The sequence below is a fragment of the Larus michahellis genome, chromosome 2, assembly GCF_964199755.1.
Source record: "Larus michahellis chromosome 2, bLarMic1.1, whole genome shotgun sequence".
Lineage (NCBI taxonomy): Eukaryota > Metazoa > Chordata > Aves > Charadriiformes > Laridae > Larus > Larus michahellis.
Window position 1 is genome coordinate 136,331,084 of NC_133897.1, and position 25,541 is coordinate 136,356,624.

Consider the following 25,541-nt stretch of genomic DNA (forward strand, 5'->3'; position numbering starts at 1 on the left):
TAACAACAACAAAATCCAGGTCCAAAACAGGAACTACTGGCTGTTCATTGATATATCAGTGATGTAAAAAAAAAAAAAAAAAACCCAACCAAAATCAGCCCTTGAAAATAATATATTTCTTAAGTAGACTTGAAGACAGACTCCCAGGGCTGCTCATCAGTAGGGAAACTTTTCTGATAAACCACAGGGACAGGTGATTGACATGCCTCTGTGATTGTCACAATGCATTTAAGTTAAGACAGAGAAGATTGTTTCAACTTGGCCATGTCTTAACTATTCAGTATTTTATTTCACAAATTATTATTTGTTCCTCTATACCTTCCCTTAGCTATTGTTGATACTTTTATTCCTTTATTTGCGTCTCAGTAAATCAGGCTTTTCTAGTCTGTGTATGAATATTCATCTAGTCTTGCTGCTGGTATCTGCTGTTCAACTTTGGCTGAGGCCTGGATTTTGCAGTTGAAATCATCACACATCTTGACTTCATTGGGCTGGGGAAGGTCATAGGGGCCTTCCTTCAAAGATTCAGTATAACATTGGGGCCTGAGAGCATAGATTAACGTATTAAAGTATATGACATAAAATATATAATATACAATATCAACTGATTAACATGACCTCTGAAGCTTAATTTTTCAGTTTTCCCTTATTTTACAGTTTTAGTGCAGACTGCTAACCCCATTTCTGTGTTTAATTCTAAGTCAGTTGTGAGGAAAAAGGTTGATAATGGCTAAACTCAAGAGATCCAACATCAAAAGAAATTTTCAACATTTGGACAAAATAAAACCAGGTGTGAATAAAATATCATATTGCAATAGTAAGTGTTATTAAAGCCATTAAAGTACATTTGAATCCGGTGTTCTATTCATTTTCAAAGCTGACATTTGTAAATGTATACAGGCAGGATTCTTGTAAATGTAAAACAGAGCATTAGGACTTGTTCTGGAATCTGTAGCACCATCATCGTGTATTTTTTTGATACGTAATAATTCATAATTTTGTGTCTATGAGCAGGGGCCGTCACATTTTTATAACTGAATAGTATCCTTGTTCGTTAGCACACGAAGTGAGAACAAAAATGTTACTAAAAAGAGATGTTTGTATCATCTTGATGTAGGTGTGTAGTGTCTTTGATAGCACGCTTCATTACATGTCCTCAATATCTGTTCTAACGAATGGTCTTAAGGATTTTTTTGTAATTTGCCTACTGCTTTTAAGTTAGAGCTGTTGTTAACTCCATCTTGTCCCTTTGATAAATGTCACGACAGTGACTCGTAGACAGCCTTTCTCTAATTTTGAAGGAAAATAGGAGAAGTTGTATTATCATTTCTGTCTATGAAATTTATTTCTGAAGTGAATGCCATACATATTTCTGAAATGAATGCCAAATGTATTTTCTAGAAGTGAGTGCCACTGAAAGCCGAGGCAGGCAATTTATACCGTGCATAATAATGATATTAATTTTTATGGTGTGTATAAGTTACATTTTGATTAGTTTTTTGCATGATTAAAAATTTGCAAAGCCTTTATGGCCCCCAGGAGCCTACCTGTAATAAACAGCTCTCACCTTCCAAACCATAAAACAGGTCTGCAGTACTTGAACATTAGAGCTAATTGCCTTGCTACATCAAAGGGAGCACCACAAGACTGAGAAAAATCACAGAAGGGGGGGGTTGGGGAGCAGGGGGCAGTTTCACCTCTAAAGGTTATGTGTTTGTGGCTTGGTGGAGCCCTGTAAAGTTATGGCCTCAGAACTGCTGTTTGCGATTAAGTTGATGGGGAAAGTCTATCCCGCAATCTCTCCCTGCTGCTGACACAGAGTCTTTGTTCACATTCAGATTTCTCAAACTGTTGCCAGGGTCAGGCTGAGGTCAGACACCGCGATGATGTATAGGAGAACATGTCTGGGAATTTCTCTCACACTTAAAACACATACCAGAAAAACAGGAGAGCACCCTGCAAAAATTGTCTGATGAGACCCAGATGATACTGTAGCTTTTCTTTTAGTACCTTCATAATTTTCTTTCTCTTTGCCTGACACACACACAATGTTTTATTAATGTGTGCCACGATAGCCCTTACAATTTTATGTCCCCTCAAGATAAGGACACTCAGTAGCACTTTGACACTTCATTTTCCAGCCCAGGGGGATTGGGCCAGTAAATCTAGTAAAAGAAGCAATGCGTCCGTTCCCAAGGATGAGTCGAAAAGGGATTGCCATCGGCTCCGTGAGGCCACGGGGCCTGACACTGGATATGAGCCTCGTGTGTGCACGCTCGGCATTAACACAGCCCGCACCAGGCATGATCACAGGCTCGCAGCATCCCGAACTGTGCTCCCCTGCCACCCTGACAAACACGGCCCCGCTTCCAGCTGCGACGGGGATCCCTACCATGTTTGATTAGCTATCATCACGGGAGGGGGCGCGGGACTGCAGAGGGGAGAGCCCTGAAACAGCAAGAGGCGTTTTTTTCCATTCTGATGGAAATTTTTATATATATTTTTATTTAATATGCAATTATTTTTTAAAGAGAGGACCATCTTTCTCCCTATATTGTTCCCAAAAGTGGACACGCATGCTTAGTCCTAACCTATTGTATTCGGAGGTCAATGCAAAACACATTGATCTGTGGTGGAGCTTTTTTTTTTTTTTTTTTTTTTTTTTCCTTTTGGTTTGGTTTCCAAAATTGCAGCTGTGTTTTTCTCTTCCGATTCACAAAAGGTTTCGCAGAGAGTTGAGAATCGGATAGGTTCACCGCATCGATCTGCGGGTTGCTTGCCTAGGCATACAGTTTCAGTGCGTGGCTGGCAAGTAAGGCACTAAGCAGCAATTTTTTTGTGCTCAGCTGCTACATATGACAGAGGATATTTCATTCGGCTGTCAGAATGTTATTAATAAAACATGGGGTGCGAAGAGGGCCACTATTTCCCCTTTCAATCACTATAGCATTTACAATGAAAATTTTATGCAGTGTGTAATTTTCAGTTAATGCTTGACACTTAAAATGTCGGTAGCTGCATTTTGTATGGTTCCTGAAGGGTTAATTGTATCATGTTCCCTGCATAAAAGCTCTGCTTATCAAAAGTGAATAGAAGAGTGTATGCAAATGTGTGTCTGTGACCTTTTGCCTTTCCAGGGTTAATTTATATGGTCATTAAAGATTTTATGAAATTGAGCGGCCTGGTGCTTCGAATCCCATTTTACCTTCACCTCCTAATTTATATAATTCCTACCTGAACTGGGAAATATGATTTTTATTTTTTGTGTGTGTGCGCCGCAATGAAAACAGCATGCTGTGCTGTAGGGAGTTGCAAGTCTGGTTATCTGGCATTACTCAGATTGCTAAAAATTCATTAAAATGTGACATCAGCACAGTGAGAGACAAATGATCACAGGATGAAAAGGAACAGTGGGCCTTTCACGGATTAGTGCTACACAGCCCCAGCATAGAAGCTAACTGCATAAACAGATTAATCCACCAGTAGCAGCATAGCTAAGATTTACCGAATAATTAAATGGTCTTGAGTTACTGTGAAGATTTCCATGTAATCTAGCTGGTGTGAACACGTAGGTGAGGTGTGGGTAATGCTGCTTCCTCAGAAGCCATATACCAAGTTGCATCATTTATCCTGAATGGCTCCCCCTGGAGACAAAATTTGAGACTTCTCCCGCAAAGCCAGAGGTTTATATTTAATACAGTACCTAATACCTAATACTTACTTACAGCAATTAGCGGGATACTGCTGCACTAATAGGATTTATATTTGAATTCTGCCCCCCCCCCCTTTTTTTGATGCGGTTTTACATGTGCTGGCTTTTGTTCTGGCCCGCGTGGTGTGTGTGTGCATGCATGTGCGTGTATTTTAACACAAATCATGTCTAGCCAAAGAACATGAAATGACAAGCTTTAAATCTGTCACACTAGTGGAAAACAGGTACTCTGATAAAGACGGTTAGAATTTCTGGGTAGATTTCAAAATATTGCAAATTATTCGTAATTAATGTCCAACCTTTTTAAAGTGCTCTTCTTTCCCTTTCCCTTTTCTACCCCACCACACACCCCCTCGCCCTGTTTTGCAACCCTCTTTTCGTGCTGTTCTTATTACAGGACCTATTTTTTAAATGCTGTTAAATGGTCACTGAGTTTCTTTTCTAAGATCATTTCTGTGCTTATCCACAGAAGAACAAGGTGAAGATACAGAAGGGTCTGCTAAAAGTGCATCAGTGGCTGTTGCTGATGATAAAGACTCAAGTGAGAGAGACAATAGTGAAGGCAAAAAATCTTGTAAAGACTCTGGTAAGATGCTAGAATTTTGTCTTCCCCCTTTTTTTAACTTATGAAATGCTCTTTCATTTTAAGCTGTCTGGACATTCCCACTACTATTCATTGCATGTGCATTTTGCATGTGATTTCTATCAGTAGCCTCCCATTGACCTATTTTTAATCATAACCATCTGACAGGATAGATGCGGATAAGTTGAAGAATATTACAGGACGACCAGTGAGATTATTTTTTAATCAAATCAGTTTGTGTGCTTGTAATTTTTTAAGCGCCTTTCATTAATCTTAGCTGTACTTGTGATTCCTCTGATGGCATATTAATTTTTCATAAGCATAGGATTAGGTACCACTTGAATTTTTTCTTCAATCAGGTTTTGCCCCCCTTTTAACCCAAAGAATGTGGGGTTTTTTGTTATTATTATTTTTTGCTCTTGCTCTCTGATCAGTTACTCCCAAGAATCTGGCCTCTTCCTGGGCATTTATTTGAGGCATTTTGAAAAAAATACACAAAATCCAGTGAAAAAGTTTACAGATGATTCAGCCTAAGAAAGAGGAAATATCATTGAAAACGGATTATGGGTTGGGTAATTTTGATCTCCTGGAATAGACAAAGCCCAGTAATGAAAGCTACTGTCTTTGAAAACAAAACCCCTATGTCATGACATTTACTTGTGCACAAACAAACCCAGGGCCAGCATCTGGTGTAGATACCCAAGGCTTTCTCTGTGTTTGATTTGGCAAATATGTGACTTCATCCATGCTTTTTATGTATGAGATGGAAATCTATGGTCACAATGAATATTACATTGGCTACTTTTGCCTCACGCTATACCTAGTTACATTATGTTGGATTCACTGAAGCAGAAGAAGTGCTGAAACAGGTTGAAGCCTATTAGTTTCAGGTAGTCATATATCTTTTCCTTGTATGCCAATGACAGCAGCATACAAAGGAGGTTGTATTCTCCGTAAAGACATATAGTTGTAGAGAAAATATCATTTTACATATGAGTTTCTTTACACCCAGATTTTCCCATACTGTAATTTGCTCTTTATATATTAAACCTTTTGGGATTTATTTCCAAAAGAATACTATAGGTGCCCTTTCCATGCCAAATCAATTCATAAGACTGACTTAAAGATTAAAGACTAAAGCTTCCTTTAAGTTTGCTTGGTGATGTGCTAAGGTCAGTACCCACCACAGTTTAGAGCCTCAGTTCCTCTTCGGTCACTTTATTTTTTGAGATCGAGAGACTGAAGAAAGGCCAATGATGACAAGGACGATGTTAAGCAAGAAACTGTGTTGCAGTTTAAAATATATATGTATATCCCCCTTGTCTGGCTCTCTGACATGAAAAAAACTGTCTGCAGAGCAGTAAAGCCATGCTCCCAGGTCGACAGGGGTCTTCCTGCGCAGTCTCATCAGGGGCTGTCCTCGACACTCACCAGGAGAGGGGTGACAGCCACCTGCAGCCTGCATTTCCTACCATACGCTCTGCCTAGAGGACACTGTCAACCGCTTCAGGGAGCTTATCTGCCCTCTCTTTTTCTTAGGCAGGTCCATTTATAGTTGTTCAAGAAAGAATACGGTATTAAAGCTTCAGCAAAAAAAAAAAAAGAAAAAAGAAAAAAGATGGAATCTAGAAAAAAATACTGAAGGGGAATTCTCAAAATTCCATCAGGATTAGCCGCTCATAAGGGCCAAGTTTAATTAGGACAAACCTATATCCAGATGCCTACTGGGTGCACTACAAAAAACCAGCATAATTGTTCTGCATTCCCGTGCCAGCAATTACACAAATAACTTTGCAGTAAGATTCATATGAAAACAAGGGCTGAAATACATGATTGCCTTTGTGCTTTGCAGGAAATAGTTTGTACTGTAAAATCCTAAATCTTTTAGAAACTTTTATTTTCCTAATCTAAATTAATTCTGCATGTGTAACATTGAGACCATCATCTTAATTTTCACTCAGCTGACAAGTATTTCTAATGACTGCGTAACTGCTTATGTATAATTGAATGTTAATTTGGGCTTTCTCATGAATTGAGTGTTGCACGTCTTGCCAAAGAAATCTCAGGAAAACCAATAAATTAATCACAATACTAACAAGTTAGACAGGAAAGTGGTGTGACCCCTCTTTAGCATAGAATCTATTAGACGAGAAAGGATTAACATGTATTTAGTAACAGCATGTTTGTGTAAGCTGTTGTGCTGTATTGCTTACCTTATCTCAAGGAGTAGAGCTTTCAAAATGAGACTTGGCAATATGCAAGTTATATTTGTTGAATATTCATTCAGAATAGAAAAGCCTACTAATGCCTCATTTATATTGTCATTTAAATCTAGTGCCACTTTAGATTAATTATAATCCAAATTACAGCTCTATGCAGTGCAAGAATTAATATGGAATTTATCCAGATTAATACATTTGCATTGAAAATGTAATATGTCTCTGCCATGGCTAAGGGGAGCACTTTTTAATAAGGTAGTAAACATGAGGAAGGATGGAAATTAACCTTCATTATTGCAATGAAAATTATCCTTTCATTCTACTCTAATTAGAAAGAATACCAGTAATTATAATTTTAGAATTATTTTGAGGCTGAATAACATCATCTGATGTGTCAGAAGTCTTAAATTATGCAATCTTTATCAAATACATAGATTCATAAATAAGAAAATAGTATTTTGATTATGGCTTTTCCAGGATTCTTGGTTTTTTCACTAGTATACTTATTTTATTAACTTTCTCCTTCTTGTTAGTCACACAAACATTTTTATTTTTATTTTGGTGTTTCAAAAATGTTACGAAGGTGATGGCATCTGAATTGCAGTGAATTATGTCATTTTTATGTTGGCAATCTTACACAAGTTAAATAATTCTGTAACTGACAGGCAATCATTGACTAGTCTATTTCATGGCACTTATTTATAATTAAACTTAGTTTTTGTGCTAAATGTATTGAAATTACATTATTCATCTAAAATAATGCTGCATATTTTTTATTATAAAATGAGTAACAGTTGTGTTTCACAATTAGGAAAAAAACCCAACAAATACTGTGTTTCAAGAATAAAAAGTGTGTATTTAAAACGTGAATAACAACCGGATTTAGTCTTTTCCTACAACTGCCTAGTAAGAATAGCATGCCAGTGGAACATCCAGTATGAAAACAGTGCCACACGACAGGCTCGGGACCATAATATTTTGTCTCCTCTCTCCCTCCTCCTTCTATACTCTTCTTATAAGACCGTAACTTTGTTCAGCCTCCCTATAGGAAGCTCCTTGAAACAGTGAGTTCAACACGGAAAGCCGAAAGTTGATATAGCGAGACGAGGCACTAAGTTGTAATAGCTGGACCATTTGCTTGCGTAAGGAGCTGATCTCCTTTGGTTTTGGCACGTATACTCTGGCTTGGGCGGTTCGGTCCTCACCACGTGCAGGGGCTAGTGGTGTCCCCATGCCAGAGGGAAGAATCAACCCCCTTTGTTTTTTTGGCAAAGCTCACCATAAATCACGGACTCGGTTTCTTTACTATAGGCCAGCTGTAACTTTGGTTGTTTAAGAAGTAACAGTGCTTGAGGTTGAATGAATCCAGAGCAACAACAAGAACAAAAACAACAAAGCCTCTGTAAATTTCGACAGTTTATATAAATATCATAGTAAACATAGTAAAAAGCTGTGCTTTGTTATGCATTTATTGACCCCAGCACAGTGTTTTATAACTCTACGGTTTTATTATATTAACCGCAAAAGAAAATTTAACCAAAAAAACCTCCTTGTTTTTATAGAAGCAAGAACTATGTGTTTCATGATTATTATAGGCCCTTTGAAGTAATTAAGTTATTCCATCCTGTGGTGGAAGATGGTGTGTAATATTAACCTTGTGTGTGCCCAGGCGCACACGGAGTGCACTCCAAGCTAAATTTCGTGAGCAGTTACATACCACTGCCAAAACACAGTTAAAGGCATTTTCACAAGTGGATTTTGGAGCAGAATTTGGATCCTAATTTCTGTAACAACCTGTTGAGAACAATCTAGCATGATGAAGGGAAGAGAAGGCAGAATTGTTTTATTTTTTTTTTTTTTAAATTCAGCTTCCTGTATAACAGTGTCCATTTACACTAGCTGAGATTCTAGGCCTTTTGTCTTTAGAAAGGGACATTGTAAAAGTGACTTATGATAAAGGTAAGAAACAGTAGTCAACTGTTAGACATTTTTGACAGTTGGAAATGAAGAGAGGTTAATAATTTGAACCTGTCCTTCTAAAACCTGAGAAGCAACCTTTCTCTGTTAATATAGTGTGTCACTTTTTTACTTCCCATAATTCTCACAGTAAAGGCATTTAAATAACAATAATAATGGTGTATTGCCAAGTAAATCCAGATAGGCCAGGGAGTACTATATTATCATACACCAAAGTGAGTAATAAAATGGTACCTTATGTGATAGTAACATGCAGATTTTGCCTTTAAGCATCGCAAGTTCTTCAGGTCATTGGCTCAGCTCTGAGTAAGCAGTCTAAATGAGGTCTCCAGGATCAGTTCCTGAGAGTGTAAAAATTCAGTGGGGCTCCAGAAAGCAGCTTGTTCAGATATTAAACCGATGTTGACAAATTGGTCATTAAAAGTAGGGAAATACGGCAGGAATAAAGTTTAATTTGAGTAAGAACATGCTAAAATTACTGGTCTAAATTACACCAAAAGAAATAATTAGCAACTTAGGAATGAAAAGTAATGTGTGGGGAAATCACCATTAATGTATAAGTCGTAAAATATGTTTATGTTTTTTTTAAAAAAATGCCCTTCAGAAAATGTCTCTGTATGATTCAGTTTTCAATTGTTTATTATTGTACCATAAGGATTTGGTATTTGCCTTGAAAACTGTTCTCTTATTTTACTTCTCTTTAATGTTGCTCTTGTAATATCAAAGATTGCACAAAGTCTATATGAAAATAATAACAATAAAAAGTTCTTGGTTTTGTCTACAGAAAAATACAAGTATTTTCTTTGTTCATGTTTACTTTGTTGCCAAAACATCCATGACCTTATTTTTAAATTAATCCTAGGTTATTGTGCAATGAGGTGCAATTTGTTCATTTATATGAACCTTATGTGGATTGAAAAAAATCAAGATAAATCTTCATGCACAGCATACAATCAGATTACCCCTGGACTATATATTTACGTTGGGTCTGATAGCAATCAATGGTTTAGCTTCATTGCATTTCAAGATGTATTTGCACCCAGTGTCCAGTGATAGTGTCCTCACCCTGGAAATAATTTAGTTGCAAATTGACTGGAAGATGGTGAAAATTGAAAGTTAAAATTAGAAATACTCATAATAAACAGCAGAAAAAAGGTCAGATGATGCCGCACTATGATGAGATTGGAATGGTTGGTAAATGAGGTTTTGTGTTTGTCGTGAGATGTATGTGACATGCCTACCCAATGCTCTTGTAACATCCAGCCTAGCAGAAGAGATTATCTGGCAAATTGACGCTGGAAAGAATTTTCTGATGGACTGGGAAATTAGAATTGCACTCTTTTCTTTGATGTGTGCAAGACTGGGCCGCATTACACAGCTAGTTCAGGCATAATATTAAATATAGTATTTAATACTTAATAGTAGAACTGTCTATAGAAAACAATTATATTCTGGTTTTGATCACAAATGCCAGACTATAAAAATTCACAGTGTAAACATCTAAGGCAATCCCAAATGACTGATCTTTGTATATAATTAATAATAAGTTAGCTCTGAAATCCTATTCTCCAAAGTATTTCTTTTAAAGCCTCACTATATTTAGCTTCAGAATTGTAACCAGGCAGGAGTTATCAAAACAGCACAATAATCATATTGCTCAGACAGTTTAGAAAAGAGAGAGGGTAATTAAACAGCAGCAAATTAATTATTTTGGAAAACAGGATTTTTAAGCAAAAGCTGATTTGTTTTAATGTAATACACAAATTCATACTGAGCTGCTAAAGAAAGAACATTATTGATTAATCTTTAAAGGCAACCTAAGGTTATCGAAACAGTAGAGAAGAGTCCATTTTTAAAGGTATTTATCGAGTCTCCATCAAGCATAAAAGTGCATTTTCACCTTTGTGTTTACCAGAGTTATTTTATTCAACTGTATTTTTTCTCAGAGTTTAGGAAAAGAAAACCAACCCTCAAAGATCATACAGACCTTTGGAATCACAGCCTCTTTGTAAACCGGTATTTTTTAAATTTTAAAATATGTTCTTAAAAATTATGTTTTTGGCACAGGAATAGTCACACCAGAGAAGGAACCAAAAGTGAACACTGTGGTAGGGGCACAACAGCTTCTTCTGGCAAAAGAAGAGGATGGTGCAGCTAAAAAATCAAAGCCTCCAGAGGACAATAAATTTTGTCATGAGCAGGTAAAAGAAAATGTAATAATTTCATTGTATTCTAGAACTCTTTCAAATAACTCAAGATTGAAACAGAGGTGATAACGCTGTTAAAATAGCAACATCAGCAAGTTATAAAAAGCACACTGACTAATAGCCTGCATCTTAATTTGATTTTTTTCAGTTCTATCAATGTCCTTATTGTAACTACAATAGTAGGGACCCAAATCGTATCCAGATGCATGTCCTGTCACAGCATTCAATGCAACCTGTTATCTGCTGCCCCCTCTGCCAGGATGTCCTCAGCAACAAAATGCATCTCCAGCTTCATTTGACCCATTTGCACAGTGTGTCCCCTGACTGTGTGGAGAAACTGCTCATGACAGTAAGTGTTCCAAATACTGATGCACATGCTACAGAAACATGCTCGGGCCTTTGGGCAATGTATTTGTTGTGATATAGTATTCAGGTAGCCCAAGAAGGGGAGTGGGTCAGGACTCTTAGGTTTGGTTGCCAGCTCATCCAGTGACTGATGTCCCTTGGGAAAATGATTGAAGGTGGATTTCAAAGATGCTGAAAACCTGCGGTTCCTCATTGACGTTAACCTTGGGAAAATCAAGCCTGTCAATGTCTCTAAGTGAACACCTGTAAATTGGGTCTAATAATACCCACGTCTCAGAGGTATTGTGACTCCTTTTTGTAAAATAACAGTTCTCTGTACAATGTAGTTGCCAAACGTAGAAGAATTCCTGTGTATAGCTGGGCTGTACTTGCATAACATTACATGAAATTCACTGTAAAATATCAATAGTGGTGCTAATTGGAGAACATGATTATCTTGTTGTACAGAATGTCCTGTTTCTTGCTTTTTGCCTCTACATAAAAGACCCTTTAGGGATTTTTCTGTGAATAAAACATGAGTATGGAACAGAAGGGCAAGTCCAAGAATAGGTAGCAATCCAGTTAGGTCAGTTCTTTAGGATATGGAATACCTGAGTTCAAGTACTTACCCTGGGTCAGGCAGGAACTTGAACTGGCTTCTCCATGACCGGGATGAACGCTATAACCAGCAAACTCTATTTTGAGGACGAATCCTATTCCAACCTCACCAGGAAAATCCTGTTTCTCTCTGCAAAATTGCACAAACCATGTTGAAAGAATAAATTTCTGTGAAAAATATTGACTCGACACCATTCAAAACAAAGTCAGTAAAGACGCAGTCAGGTCTAGAAAGTATGTATTTTTATCATATTTTCAGTTAGAAAACAGACCTCCTAAGAGACCCTAATTCTCGTTGTCTTGCCTTTTTAGAAGGAAATGCACTTGGAAATCTCAAGGATCTGCCTCCTTAAGGATTTATTTCTATATTCATAGACTCCTCCTTCATTTATACAACTGTGGTTGTAGGCCTACCACCTCATTTATAAGTAAAGTGGCAAAAAAATAAGAACAAATTGAAAGAGCTGAAGGCCTAAGGTTCCTTGTGCGAAGTGCTGATGAGCAAATACAGAATTGGGGACCCAACTTTAACCCAAAAGTTTAAATTTTTTTTTCCCTTCCCTTCCCTTCCCTTCCCTTCCCTTCCCTTCCCTTCCCTTCCCTTCCCTTCCCTTCCCTTCCCTTCCCTTCCCTTCCCTTCCCTTCCCTTCCCTTCCCTTCCCTTCCCTTCCCTTCCCTTCCCTTCCCTTCCCTTCCCTTCCCTTCCCTTCCCTTCCCTTCCCTTCCCTTCCCTTCCCTTCCCTTCCCTTCCCTTCCCTTCCCTTCCCTTCCCTTCCCTTCCCTTCCCTTCCCTTCCCTTCCCTTCCCTTCCCTTCCCTTCCCTTCCCTTCCCTTCCCTTCCCTTCCCTCCCCTTCCCTCCCCTTCCCTCCCCTTCCCTCCCCTTCCCTCCCCTTCCCTTCCCTTGAGAAGTTTTCTTCTCAAGTTCTCCGTGATTCCCCCTATGCTGATAGTGCATCAGCTTTGAAAGCTTTCCTCTCCTCTCCTCTCCTCTCCTCTCCTCTCCTCTCCTCTCCTCTCCTCTCCTCTCCTCTCCTCTCCTCTCCTCTCCTCTCCTCTCCTCTCCTCTCCTCTCCTCTCCTCTCCTCTCCTCTCCTCTCCTCTCCTCTCCTCTCCTCTCCTCCCCTAATGCTGGGGAGTTGTCTCACTGTTTCTGAAAGGAAGAAAAAAAAGGTTGTTTGATAGAAAAATAGAATGAAAAACATAATCAGCATCATCTAAATTGTCCTAGTTGCTAACACTAATACATTCTGTCGATATCTGAACCTCCAATGACCAAATAAATACCATTTATAGCAAATTTTTCTTCTCTGGGACATTTACAATTACCTACGTAATTTTTTTAAAAGTCCTTCCCTCCCAAACAAAATCAAAGTCCCTGGTCCTCTGAGAATATGCTATTAATGCCATGTTTAAATTACAAGGATACTAAGCCCAGGGCTTTTAAAAATATGTCTAGAATATTTTTTCCAATAGGCAATTGGTATAAATATGTACCTACATAAATATATAATTCCTATGTCTCCTAATAAAGGTTTAAAATAATTTGTTAAACAGTAACAAACAAATAATTTGTTAAACTGGAACAAAGGGTATTTCTACTCATACCTAATAATGTATGTAGCTTCCATTATTATAGTAATTTACCACTCAGAAATCTCTCCTATGGGTATTCTTGTTACCTTTGTATGAAGTAAGGAAATACTATCCTTATCTTAGAGATGAGGAGCTGCAGTCTGAACTGATTTACCCAAAGTTATTTAGATAGAATCTAGCAGTGCAGAAATTTCCACACAGTCCTGCTAAGTCTTTGTCTGAACCCCTAGACAATCCTTTATTTGAGATATAATTATGTTTTGAAGAGCTGAGCAAGAGGAAAATGTGAAGTGTTGAGCAAATATTCATGTCAACTTAACTAAACTGAGTACTATCAGACACCTACAATAGTACACCCTTCAAAGACTTCTGCCTATAATTTGAAAGCACAACACAACAGGTAAAGCACTCCGAAGAAGATACATAAGCAATTGAAGAAAAGAAAGAGAAAAATCTTACTTTAAATGGAAAAAAGTTGCTATTTCTCTATGGAAATAAACTTATAATTTTCTTTCCAAGATCATGGAAGGTCCAGCATTTGTTTAAAAAACAATACAGGTGAAGCAAAGTGGAAATGTCCTTAGTCAAGAACTGACTGGTGGCCATATTTCAACATGATCTCCGTCTTTGGAGGATGTCCGAGGAGAATTCCCCTGATAAATCCAACCAACCTGACATAGTCAGCAAAATCTTCTTTGTGGTGACATTGAGACCAATGAAATATTGAGTGCATGTAGCTCTATAGCATCACCTTATTGTGGATTTTTTGAAGTAGATTCTCCACCAAGGGACACCTGATGCTATGGATTTGTGGTCTGTCAGAAATCATTATCAAGGACTGAATCAAGATCTTGGTTTAGTACTGGTAGTTTTTGATCCAAATATGGTGGATCTTTTGAATTATAATTTCATACTGTTGTATAGTATTAAATAGTGTGACTTTTCCTGTAATAATATTGTGGTTTTGGTTTTCAAAGGTTCCTGTACCAGATGTCATGATGCCTAACAGTATGCTATTGCCAGCAGCTGCTTCAGAGAAATCTGAACGTGACACACCTGCAACCATTACAGCTGAGGGATCTGGGAAATATCCAGGTACGCAAGAAAAAGCCCTGACATGTAAAAGCTAGGTATGGGCAATTTAAAAATTTAGGAACCACTTGTTTCTTCCTCAGTAAAGTGAATCCTGGTTTGGCTTGCATGTAGCCACAGAGATAAAAAGAGAAAAATGACAAGGGGCCTGAATCTGGCCAACTGCACCCATGCAGAGCTACCAGAATGCACGTGTATGCCACGTGTCTGTTGCTTGTGGTAGTGACCTAGACACTTTGAAGGTAAGAACCTCCTTGTTTAACCAGCGAATAAGACCGAGTCCTAAAAGACTGTGGCACTTTCACCGACATCGATGGGGAATATTAGAGAAATGATCCTGCCTGCCTTTCCAACAGCAGGTTTCTCATCCTGGACACTTACTGTATTCTGTGCTGGGAAGCTGCTTTGCCACCTCGCACAGCATGCTCCTCCCTCTCTCCTCAGACCACTTTCCTCCTCCTTTCTAATCATCTGTCCTACCTATTGACCCCATTTCTAATCCCTCCTTCACAGCTGCCACTGCCATCATTGTGTTTGGATTTTATTACTTTTTTTTAACCTCATATTGGTCCTGCCCACTTTATTCTCTGGGGCAAGGACGGGTTGCCATACTTCGCTAGGCTAACACGTGGCATATCAGGTTCCTCTCTTGATTTCTGATGAAAAAGCACACTAATACTATGTGTTATTCGCTTTTGCTTGTGTAAAAGACACCTAACTTTCTTTAACTAGGTGAAAGTCCTGTGGATGAGAAAAGTACACCTGGGATTGATGAATCAAAAACTGGAATGGAAATTAAGACCGAGGAACAAAAGCCACCTAAGGAATCTACTGAAACGACAGATTGGAATAAGAACAGCAGTAAAGATATCAAGACCACTGACTCAATGACGGATCAGCTAAATGAACAGCAGAAGAAGCAACAGCTTTCTGTTTCTGACCGCCATGTCTATAAGTACCGTTGTAACCATTGTAGCTTGGCTTTTAAGACTATGCAGAAGCTTCAGATACATTCCCAGTATCATGCTATTCGGGCAGCTACCATGTGTAGCCTTTGCCAACGTAGCTTCCGTACATTCCAGGCTTTAAAAAAACACTTGGAAGCAGGCCACCCTGAACTCAATGAAGCTGAACTTCAGCAGCTATGTGCATCTTTACCTGTCAATGGTGAACTCTGGGCAGAAAGTGAAAGTATGGCACAAGATGACCATGCACTAGAACAGGAAATAGAAAGAGATTATGAGATGGACCAGGAAGGTAAAGCAAGCCCCGTGGGAAGCGATAGTAGCTCTATTCCAGATGATATGGGCTCAGAACCAAAGCGTACCTTACCTTTTAGAAAAGGGCCAAATTTTACTATGGAAAAATTTCTAGATCCATCTCGCCCATATAAGTGTACAGTGTGTAAAGAGTCTTTCACCCAAAAGAACATTCTCTTGGTCCACTATAACTCAGTGTCCCATCTACATAAACTCAAAAAGGTTTTGCAGGAAGCATCAAGTCCTGTCCCTCAAGAAACCAACAGCAGCACTGACAACAAACCCTACAAATGCAGCATTTGTAATGTTGCGTATAGCCAAAGTTCTACATTGGAAATCCATATGAGATCTGTGCTTCATCAGACAAAGGCAAGGGCTGCAAAATTAGAACCAAGCGGTAATATAAGTAGCGGAAATAGTGTAGCAGGGAATGTTAATAGCCCCAGCCAAGGAATGCTAGAATCTATGAGTTTACCAGCAGTTAACAGCAAAGAAACACATTTAGATGCCAAAGAATTAAATAAAAAGCAAGCTTCTGAATTAATTTCTGCTCAGCCTACACATCACCCACCCCAGTCACCAGCACAACTTCAAATGCAACTACAGCATGAACTGCAACAGCAAGCTGCATTCTTTCAACCCCAGTTTCTAAACCCAGCTTTTTTGCCTCACTTTCCAATGACACCAGAAGCATTGCTGCAATTTCAACAGCCTCAGTTCCTTTTCCCATTCTATATACCTGGGACAGAATTTAGCTTAAGTCCAGATCTGGGTTTGCCTGGTTCTGCCACATTTGGGATGCCTGGAATGGCCGGTATGACAGGATCACTGCTAGAAGATTTGAAGCAGCAGATACAAACTCAGCACCATGTTGGCCAAACCCAGCTACAGATACTGCAGCAACAAGCACAACAGTATCAATCCACCCAACCCCAACTTCAGTCCCAAAAACAGCAGCAGCAAAGTAGCAAGCTGATGAAAGCAGAGCAAAATACCTTAGTAAGTCCAGACTGCCAGCTGATAAAGGATATGCCATCATATAAGGAGTCAGAAGAAGTTTCTGAGAAACAAGAGAAGCCAAAGCAAGAATTTACTAATGAGAATGAAGGACTAAAAGAAAACAAAGATATAAAGAAGCCAAAATCCTCAGAACCAGCCATTCCACCACCCAGAATAGCTTCTGGAGCAAGGGGGAATGCAGCCAAGGCTTTGCTGGAGAACTTTGGGTTTGAGTTAGTTATCCAATACAATGAGAACAGACAAAAAGTGCAGAAAAAAAGCAAGACTGGTGAAGGTGAAAACACAGACAAACTGGAATGTGGAACCTGCAGTAAGCTCTTTTCCAACATTCTTATTCTGAAGAGTCATCAAGAACATGTGCATGGACAGTTTTTTCCATATGGAGCTTTAGAAAAGTTTGCCCGACAGTACAGGGAGGCATATGACAAGCTTTATCCGATTTCTCCATCTTCTCCAGAAACACCACCACCTCCACCACCGCCTCCTCCGCCACCTCCACCTCCTCCTCCTCCGACTCCGTCTCAGCCTTCTTCATCTGGGGCTGGTAAAATTCAAAACACAACTCCCACTCCTTTGCAAGCTCCACCACCCACACCACCACCGCCGCCTCCTCCACCACCGCCGCCCCCTCCTCCACCACCGCCACCATCAGCCCCACCTCAGGTCCAGCTTCCCGTTTCACTTGATCTTCCGCTTTTCCCTCCAATTATGATGCAGCCTGTGCAGCATCCTGCATTACCGCCTCAGCTTGCCCTCCAGTTGCCACCAATGGATACTTTATCTGCAGATCTTACCCAGCTTTGTCAGCAGCAGCTGGGATTAGATCCCAATTTCCTGCGGCACTCTCAGTTCAAGCGTCCACGTACAAGAATCACAGATGACCAGTTAAAAATCTTGCGGGCTTATTTTGATATTAACAATTCTCCAAGTGAAGAGCAGATCCAAGAAATGGCTGAGAAATCTGGTCTTTCACAGAAAGTTATCAAGCACTGGTTTCGTAATACACTGTTTAAAGAACGTCAGAGAAATAAAGATTCTCCATATAACTTCAGCAACCCCCCCATAACAGTATTAGAAGATATCAGAATAGATCCCCAACCTTCAGCTGTAGAACCTTACAAGTCTGATGCATCTTTCAGCAAGAGATCATCCAGGACCCGGTTTACTGACTACCAGCTTCGTGTTCTCCAAGACTTCTTTGACACAAATGCGTATCCAAAGGATGATGAAATTGAACAACTTTCAACTGTACTTAACCTGCCTACTCGAGTTATTGTGGTATGGTTCCAAAATGCACGACAAAAAGCTCGCAAAAGTTATGAAAATCAAGCTGAAACTAAAGACAATGAGAAAAGGGAACTGACGAATGAGCGTTACATTCGAACTAGTAATATGCAATATCAGTGCAAAAAGTGCAGTGTGGTTTTTCCCAGGATCTTTGATTTGATTACTCACCAGAAAAAGCAGTGTTATAAAGATGAAGATGACGATGCTCAAGATGAGAGTCAAACTGAAGATTCTATGGATGCCTCTGATCAAACAGTGTATAAGAACTGCACAGTTTCTGGACAAAATGACTCATCAAAAAGCCTGGCAGTCACAGCAGCAAACTCTGGCTCTGGTTCAAGTACTCCTTTGATTCCATCACCCAAACCAGAACCTGAGAAGGCTTCTCCTAAACCAGAGTCCACAGAAAAACCAAAACAAAATGAAACCATCTCTAAGCAAACCGAGACAACTTCCCAAAATGCCAAACCAGTACAGTCTACTCCAGTAACCTCTTCTGATGCTCAGCCCTCAGCTTCTCAACCACAGCAACAAAAACAATCACAGATAGTAGGGAGACCTCCTTCTGCATCACAAACCACACCTGTTCCTTCCAGTCCTTTACCAATTTCAATGACTTCTCTACAGAACAGTCTACCTCCTCAGTTATTACAGTACCAATGCGATCAGTGTACAGTTGCCTTTCCAACTCTAGAACTTTGGCAAGAGCACCAGCACATGCATTTCCTAGCAGCCCAAAACCAATTTCTTCACTCACAGTTTTTAGAAAGACCAATGGATATGCCCTATATGATATTTGACCCCAATAATCCTTTGATGACTGGACAGTTGCTTAATAGTTCTCTGACTCAGATGCCACCACAAACTGGCTCATCACATACAGCACACCCTGCTACAGTTTCTGGTTCCCTGAAACGAAAACTAGATGATAAAGAAGACAATAACTGTAGTGAGAAAGAGGGAGGAAACAGTGGAGAAGATCAACATCGTGATAAACGTTTAAGAACAACAATTACTCCAGAGCAGCTGGAAATACTCTATGAAAAGTACCTACTAGATTCCAACCCCACTAGAAAGATGCTAGATCACATTGCACGTGAAGTGGGACTGAAAAAGAGAGTCGTACAAGTCTGGTTTCAGAACACAAGGGCCCGAGAAAGAAAGGGACAATTCCGTGCAGTTGGTCCAGCCCAGTCCCATAAAAGGTGTCCTTTTTGTCGAGCTCTGTTTAAAGCAAAATCAGCTTTAGAAAGTCACATTCGCTCTCGACATTGGAATGAAGGGAAACAGGCTGGTTATAGTTTGCCTCCAAGTCCTTTGATATCCACTGAAGATGGAGGAGAAAGTCCACAAAAGTACATATTTTTTGATTACCCATCACTGTCATTAGCAAAAACTGAATTATCAAGCGAAAATGAATTAGCCTCCACTGTATCAACCCCTGTTAGCAAAACTGCAGAAATGTCACCGAAGAACCTCTTAAGTCCTTCTTCTTTTAAAGCAGAGTCTAGTGAGGATATAGAAAATTTGAATGCCCCTCCTGCTGACTCTGGATACGATCAGAACAAGACTGACTTTGATGAGACTTCATCAATTAATACAGCAATTAGTGATGCCACAACAGGGGATGAGGGGAACAATGAAATGGAAAGCACGACTGGCAGTTCAGGGGATGCAAAACCTGCATCACCGCCCAAAGAACCAAAACCACTTGTGAATGACACACTACCAAAAGCTGCAACTACACCTACAAATGAGAATACTGACGATAAATTTCTCTTTTCCCTAACAAGCCCCTCAATACATTTCAGTGAAAAAGATGGTGATCATGACCAAAGTTACTACATTACTGATGACCCTGATGATAATGCCGACCGCAGTGAAACTTCAAGCATAGCTGATCCAAGTTCACCTAACCCATTCGGAGCTAGCAATCCCTTTAAATCCAAAAACAGTGATCGGCCAGGCCACAAACGTTTCCGAACACAAATGAGTAACCTTCAGCTTAAAGTTCTCAAGGCTTGCTTTAGTGACTACCGGACTCCAACAATGCAGGAATGTGAAATGCTAGGGAATGAGATTGGCCTGCCCAAACGTGTGGTCCAGGTCTGGTTTCAGAATGCCCGGGCTAAAGAAAAGAAATTCAAAATTAACATAGGGAAGCCATTCATGATAAATCAGACTGGACCTGATGGGACAAAGCCAGAATGTTCTCTGTGTGGCGTGAAATATTCTGCGCGTTTGTCCATAAGAGATCATATTTTTTCCAAACAACATATTACAAAAGTGAGAGAAACTGTGGGAAGTCAGCTAGATCGGGAGAAAGATTATTTAGCTCCTACAACAGTTAGACAGCTGATGGCACAGCAAGAACTGGATCGCATAAAGAAGGCTACTGATGTGCTAGGATTAACAGTACAGCAGCCAGGCATGATGGACAGCAGTTCTCTTCATGGTATCAGTTTGCCAGCAGCTTATCCAGGACTCCCTGGCCTTCCTCCTGTTCTTCTGCCTGGAATGAATGGTCCATCCTCCTTACCTGGATTTCCACAAAGTTCAAACAGTAAGTCTATAAGGGGATGATTTTCTCATTTTATTAATTTGATCATTGGGCTTAGCCACCATCCCCTTCTAAAACACAGCATATTATGCATTTGTATCATGCTTGTGAGACTGGTGTGAGTAGGTAAAAGGTATTGCTGTGAAGAAGTGTACTCAGTGCAATTCTCGATTGTTTTTGTAGCCTGTATGATATCTCTGATTTTGCAAAAAAAAAAAAGAAAAAAAAAAGAATTTTAGTTGAAATCTAATTGACAGAAATGTTTTTACATGTTTTTACAGAAATGTTTTAACAATAGCATTGTATTGCTTTTTTTTTTTTTCATGATAACACCTTTAGGCAAAACTTGGGTTAGAATTTTCTATGTAAATTTTTTGTATGCAAATATTTAAAGTAACATCTGATGAAGTGCAAAATAATAATTCCCACATTATCGGCTCTTCAGGCATTTGGTCACCCTTTAGACCAGTCCAACCTGTTGTTTAATTCAGAATAAATATTTAAAATAAAATGCTGCCCAAGACCCTCTATTGTATTTCTGAATAACTGCCTGCTAAGATAAGAAAGTTTTTGTTGAAGGTGATTTGTAATGGCAGTTTCATTGTGATCCAAATTCCAGGAGCTGCTGAGTATCTCCTACCCCTAGTTTGTAAAGTCATTGCAGACGTGTAGCACTTCATTTGGGCTTTCAGTTCTAACTGAACACGTAACTCTGTTTTACTGACTGTTTTGACTCTGTTTTGACTCTGTTTTTTGCTCACATTGGAAAACACTTCCTGTTACAATAAGTTTCACTGAAGTTAGAGAATCAAGCTTTCTGCAGAATGATTTGTTTAGTCGACAAAGAATGAACCTAATTTATTTTCTTGTATTAGGCTCCAATTTTGCAGTCAGAGTTCACTGAGAGTGCAACCTTGCAGATTGAAGCTCCCTAACTTTGCACATTCATATCAAATATGTGCACAGCAGAATTAGGGATCTGGTTAAGACCCCTCACCTCATTTTATCCAGTAATTCCACTTGCTGTTGATCTCTAAACTTTGATTTAGAAAGCAACTCACTTTGCCAAGTAAGGTAGGAGCTTAATCACCAGTGTTGTTGGACACAATGACTATAGGAATGTCTTCTCTGCGACCTAGCTCTGCTTTGATTGATGATGATCATGCTATTGTTTCCCTAAGTGATGGTCAAAGCATCTTGTTTTTCTCTTCATTGGATCAGAATGGCTTTCTTTCCACAATGGAGTCTCTGGCTGAATGCCCTCTTGCTTTTGTCAAACAGTTATTGGCACAGAGAGTGCATATAAAGGAAATATAAAGTTGCTGTATTTCCTTCTTAATGGCAGACAGTGTCCAGGTCCAAAAATGGCTGGTCATTGTTCATTAAAATTGTAGATATGGTTTCTCCATATAACTTCAGTAAATAGCTATGGTTAGGTTGACCTTCAGGTAAAATGAGCTCCAGAAAACTCAGGCTTTGTCTATACTACTAAATGAAATTTGCTTGGAAAGATATTATTGTACCTTTTACTCTCAAAACCAGGAAGTTCCCACGCAAAGTGAGTCTTGGGAATGGTTGTGGACCCGTGGTAGCTTCTGGGCTGTGCTCAGGAGTTGTTTAGCACAATGCTAGTTGGCCCAAGCCAGAACAGTGCCAGTGACCACTCTTACTGTTTAACTTTACAGATGGTTTAGTTTCAGGTTTTGGGAAATGTTCCCTGGTACTGTTTAGCTTGCTAGTATCAGTGTAGCCTCAGAGCCTGTAAATTGTCCTGTTAGTAATACAAAAGGTATTATTACAGGCAAACCGGTCCATAATAATTCAATTTCAGATTTTTAAATTTCCACCAAATATCTCTTCTTTGAGATAAATTTATATCATTAGTACCATAGCATACACTTTGCACTGCCAATTGAGATGGATTTTTACCCCCTTTCATCTTCATCTTCTTAAGGTTAATTAGCCCATTGTGGGCAAAGCCCACTGTGTAAACTAGCTAGTAGAATCTTGTTGTTAACTTTTTCTTTGCTATATGCTAAATAGCCCCTACATCCCCTTTTTGTTGCTTGGCAAATGCATGCATAAATCTCCATTCCCTAATGATACGTAATGGAGCAGTCATAGTGAATGGAAAAAAAAAATAGATTGTTTTAATCATTCATCATAAAAAAATCAGTAATATACTCAGATGTTCTCCAGGATGCGCTCAACACTAGTATGCACCTAATTAACCCATTTATGTTTTGTTCTCTACCCTGCTTTGTCTGGTAGTTCACGTTCATATTTGATGCTAAGAATTGTTTAAGAACCAAGCAAGGTTTTCTTTGGCTACAGTTCGTCTAGCAGCAAGTATATTCTCAGTCAGCGGGGCAATTGTTCTGCATCATTCTTTGCATGAAGGATTTTCTGAAGCTAACTCCCTGATAGCTCACTATCCCATGCCTCAAGTCTACTTGTGAATTCCACTGCAAGTGTGTCATTTCTTCTCTTTCAGACCCAATCCCATAAATGCACTTCAGAAGAAGTCTTACTGGGATCCCTTATATTCAAATATTAACTGTTTTCACTGATGCTTACGGAGTTGGCAATATTTCCTTTGGTAAAGCCCATCCATTCTGTCCTACATGTTTGTTTAAAGGACAACATCAACATTAGTAAGATCCTCACTTTTAAAGAATAGGTTTGCTGTTTGCTAAGACAGGGAACTAGAGAAACTATAATAGCAAGCATCACATTTAAAATTCCCTTTTGTGTTTCTCCTTACCCACGCTAGACAGAGAAATTAGCCTGATTAGTTTCAATGGTTAATACAAGTTTAGAAGGGATTTCACTTTCATGTTCTTGCATCTAGTATTGTTTATGGGTTTCCAAAAAGGTACAAAACCCAGCAATTTTGCAAAATACTGTTCTTTTTTAAATGCAATATTTGCTTTTACAAAAGGATTGAAATGGAACATTTGAAAATAATGCTAAATCATAAAAAGATGGAAATATTCAAACTACAGTTTATCTTCTTGTTGTAGTGCTCAAACTGGACTTAAATTTGCAAAGATTATTAGACTTCTCAAAATAAGGTATCTTAATTTCTAAACAAAAGGATCCATTAACTTTAAATTCAGTCATCTTGTTCTAAAACAAGTAGTTTTAATGTCAGAATGATTGTGTGGTTCTAGGGTATGTTGAAGAACCCTCTCACCTGTGGGATACGTTTCTCTAAATAATGTAATTATACCGTCAACTTATAAAAATAATGTAATTATAGCATCAAATGCTGAGCAAGGTCTCAAATTTACTGCTACATTTGCTCAGCATAATTCCTAATATGGAGTTATTTGGTGGAATTTTAATTCATACAGAATTTAATTCTGGCTCTTCTTTGTTCTTCACGCCCCTTCCTATTTTCTAGGTGACTGTAGATAGAAGAGTTCACCTGCTGTTTTCAGCTGTTCTTAAGATTCACATTCTCCTTTCTTCTTAGCTTTGTGTTTTTGTCTGTGATCCCTTGCAGAAAACTAATGCTTCATCTTGCTTCTAGCTATTAATACTGGTTCTATGAACCTTTTAATGTCATCATCATTACCATAGGTTCTTTGCACATCACTTAAGCCTGGGCTGCCTTGAAGATTCACAGCGGCTTTTTCCAAGAATGCACACATCACTGGGTAATATGTACTTAGTGGTTTTTGAAATCTTGTAAAGAGAGAAATTTGATTCAGGAGCAATTACTTTCCTTATTATTAGGGCACTAAATTCTGTTCTCTGTTTGCTTTTGGCCCGTTGGTAACAGTTTCATTTTTATATTTTTAGACCTCTGATTCCTCCAAGAGAAAGAGAAGTCTCTCCTCTTTGATAGTCACTTAAAAGAGTTAGCGTGATTAGAATGTTTCTTCATGATTAGTGAATTTTCTATTCTACATCTCTCATGTCTGGAAATGGAGCTTTAGTTTCATCAAGTTTTCTTCATTTAGTTTTGGAAATCCTCAGTTCCACATTTAACTTCCAATAAAACAGGTGGATTTCACTCTTTTATTGCAGCCTGTATGGAAATTTAACTGAATGCTGTGCATTTCAACTAAATTCCAAAGATTATCTGGAGAACAGAATAGATCTTGGCTGCTCTGGGCATCATCAGTGTGAGCAGGCTGAAGACAACATGGTGCGTAAGGGTTGAAGAGGTTAAGAATAGAAAGAAATCGTAAAAATCTTAAGTAGCTGACAGGCTCAAATAACCATGACAAAGCTGGGGCAGCAGTTCGTACTAATTGCATCATTCATGCATTTTCCGTCTACAGTATTTATCATTTAATATATTTTCAGCAGGCTTCACACGCAATTGCCTGTTACTTCCTGTTGAAAGCATAGGGGCAAGCAATAGCATCTTCGATGTCATTGTGCAGTAACTGTGGCAATTACCCACTTTTTAATTATAACTGTTGTGACTTGTTTCACTGTACTGTCTAATCCGTGCTCACAATGCATTTTAACTCCTTAGTGTTCCCCTACCATTAAATAGGAGTAACGACACGGTGACAAACATTAAATGGCCTCTTTGTTAAACCTGATAATTATTCCCTTTGAATCCTAATTGCTTTATTCCTAAGTAATGCTAAGCACCTGGATATTGATGATTTAAACATCGTTCTTGTTCACTCCATTAGTGCTTCCTAGTAGCTAATACCCATCTAACCTCCATTACAGAGTCTGCCTTTACAGTTCTCTGATCCGTGTGCTAGTAGGCTGTTTCCAACGTTGCTTTACTTTTACAGCTGTGTGCATCACACATTTCGTATGCTCTTTTCTCTGGCAAACTTACTTGCCTGAAAAAATGACAATGAGTGTAATGTACAGCCTCTTACAGTTAGTTGCCTTTTCTACCCTGTGCCATCATTTAATTTTCTGACCAACTGTACATCTCACAGAAGTTGCTTTTTAATAGACTGTTACCAGCCACTGCACTATATCTAGTACTTGAAACAGAGAAAAGATTTTTTCCATTAAGTTATGAGGCATACTTCTTGTGTGTATGCACCCTCCAGACAGAACCAGTCCATCCTTAGGTTGCTTTCTC

General features: G+C 38.9%; 1 protein-coding gene across 3 annotated transcripts in view; it reads left to right on the forward strand.

Annotated features, from left to right (window-relative positions):
- The window catches only part of ZFHX4 (zinc finger homeobox 4), a 150,572-nt gene that overhangs the window by 122,432 nt on the left and 2,599 nt on the right, over positions 1-25,541 (forward strand). For all 3 annotated transcript variants that reach the window (XM_074577300.1, XM_074577305.1, XM_074577301.1), the window contains exons 5-9: positions 4,182-4,298; positions 10,559-10,692; positions 10,847-11,047; positions 14,233-14,350; positions 15,080-20,476. In XM_074577300.1, the coding sequence (XP_074433401.1) occupies positions 4,182-4,298; positions 10,559-10,692; positions 10,847-11,047; positions 14,233-14,350; positions 15,080-20,476 (5,967 nt within the window). The remainder of the gene's footprint in view (positions 1-4,181; positions 4,299-10,558; positions 10,693-10,846; positions 11,048-14,232; positions 14,351-15,079; positions 20,477-25,541) is intronic.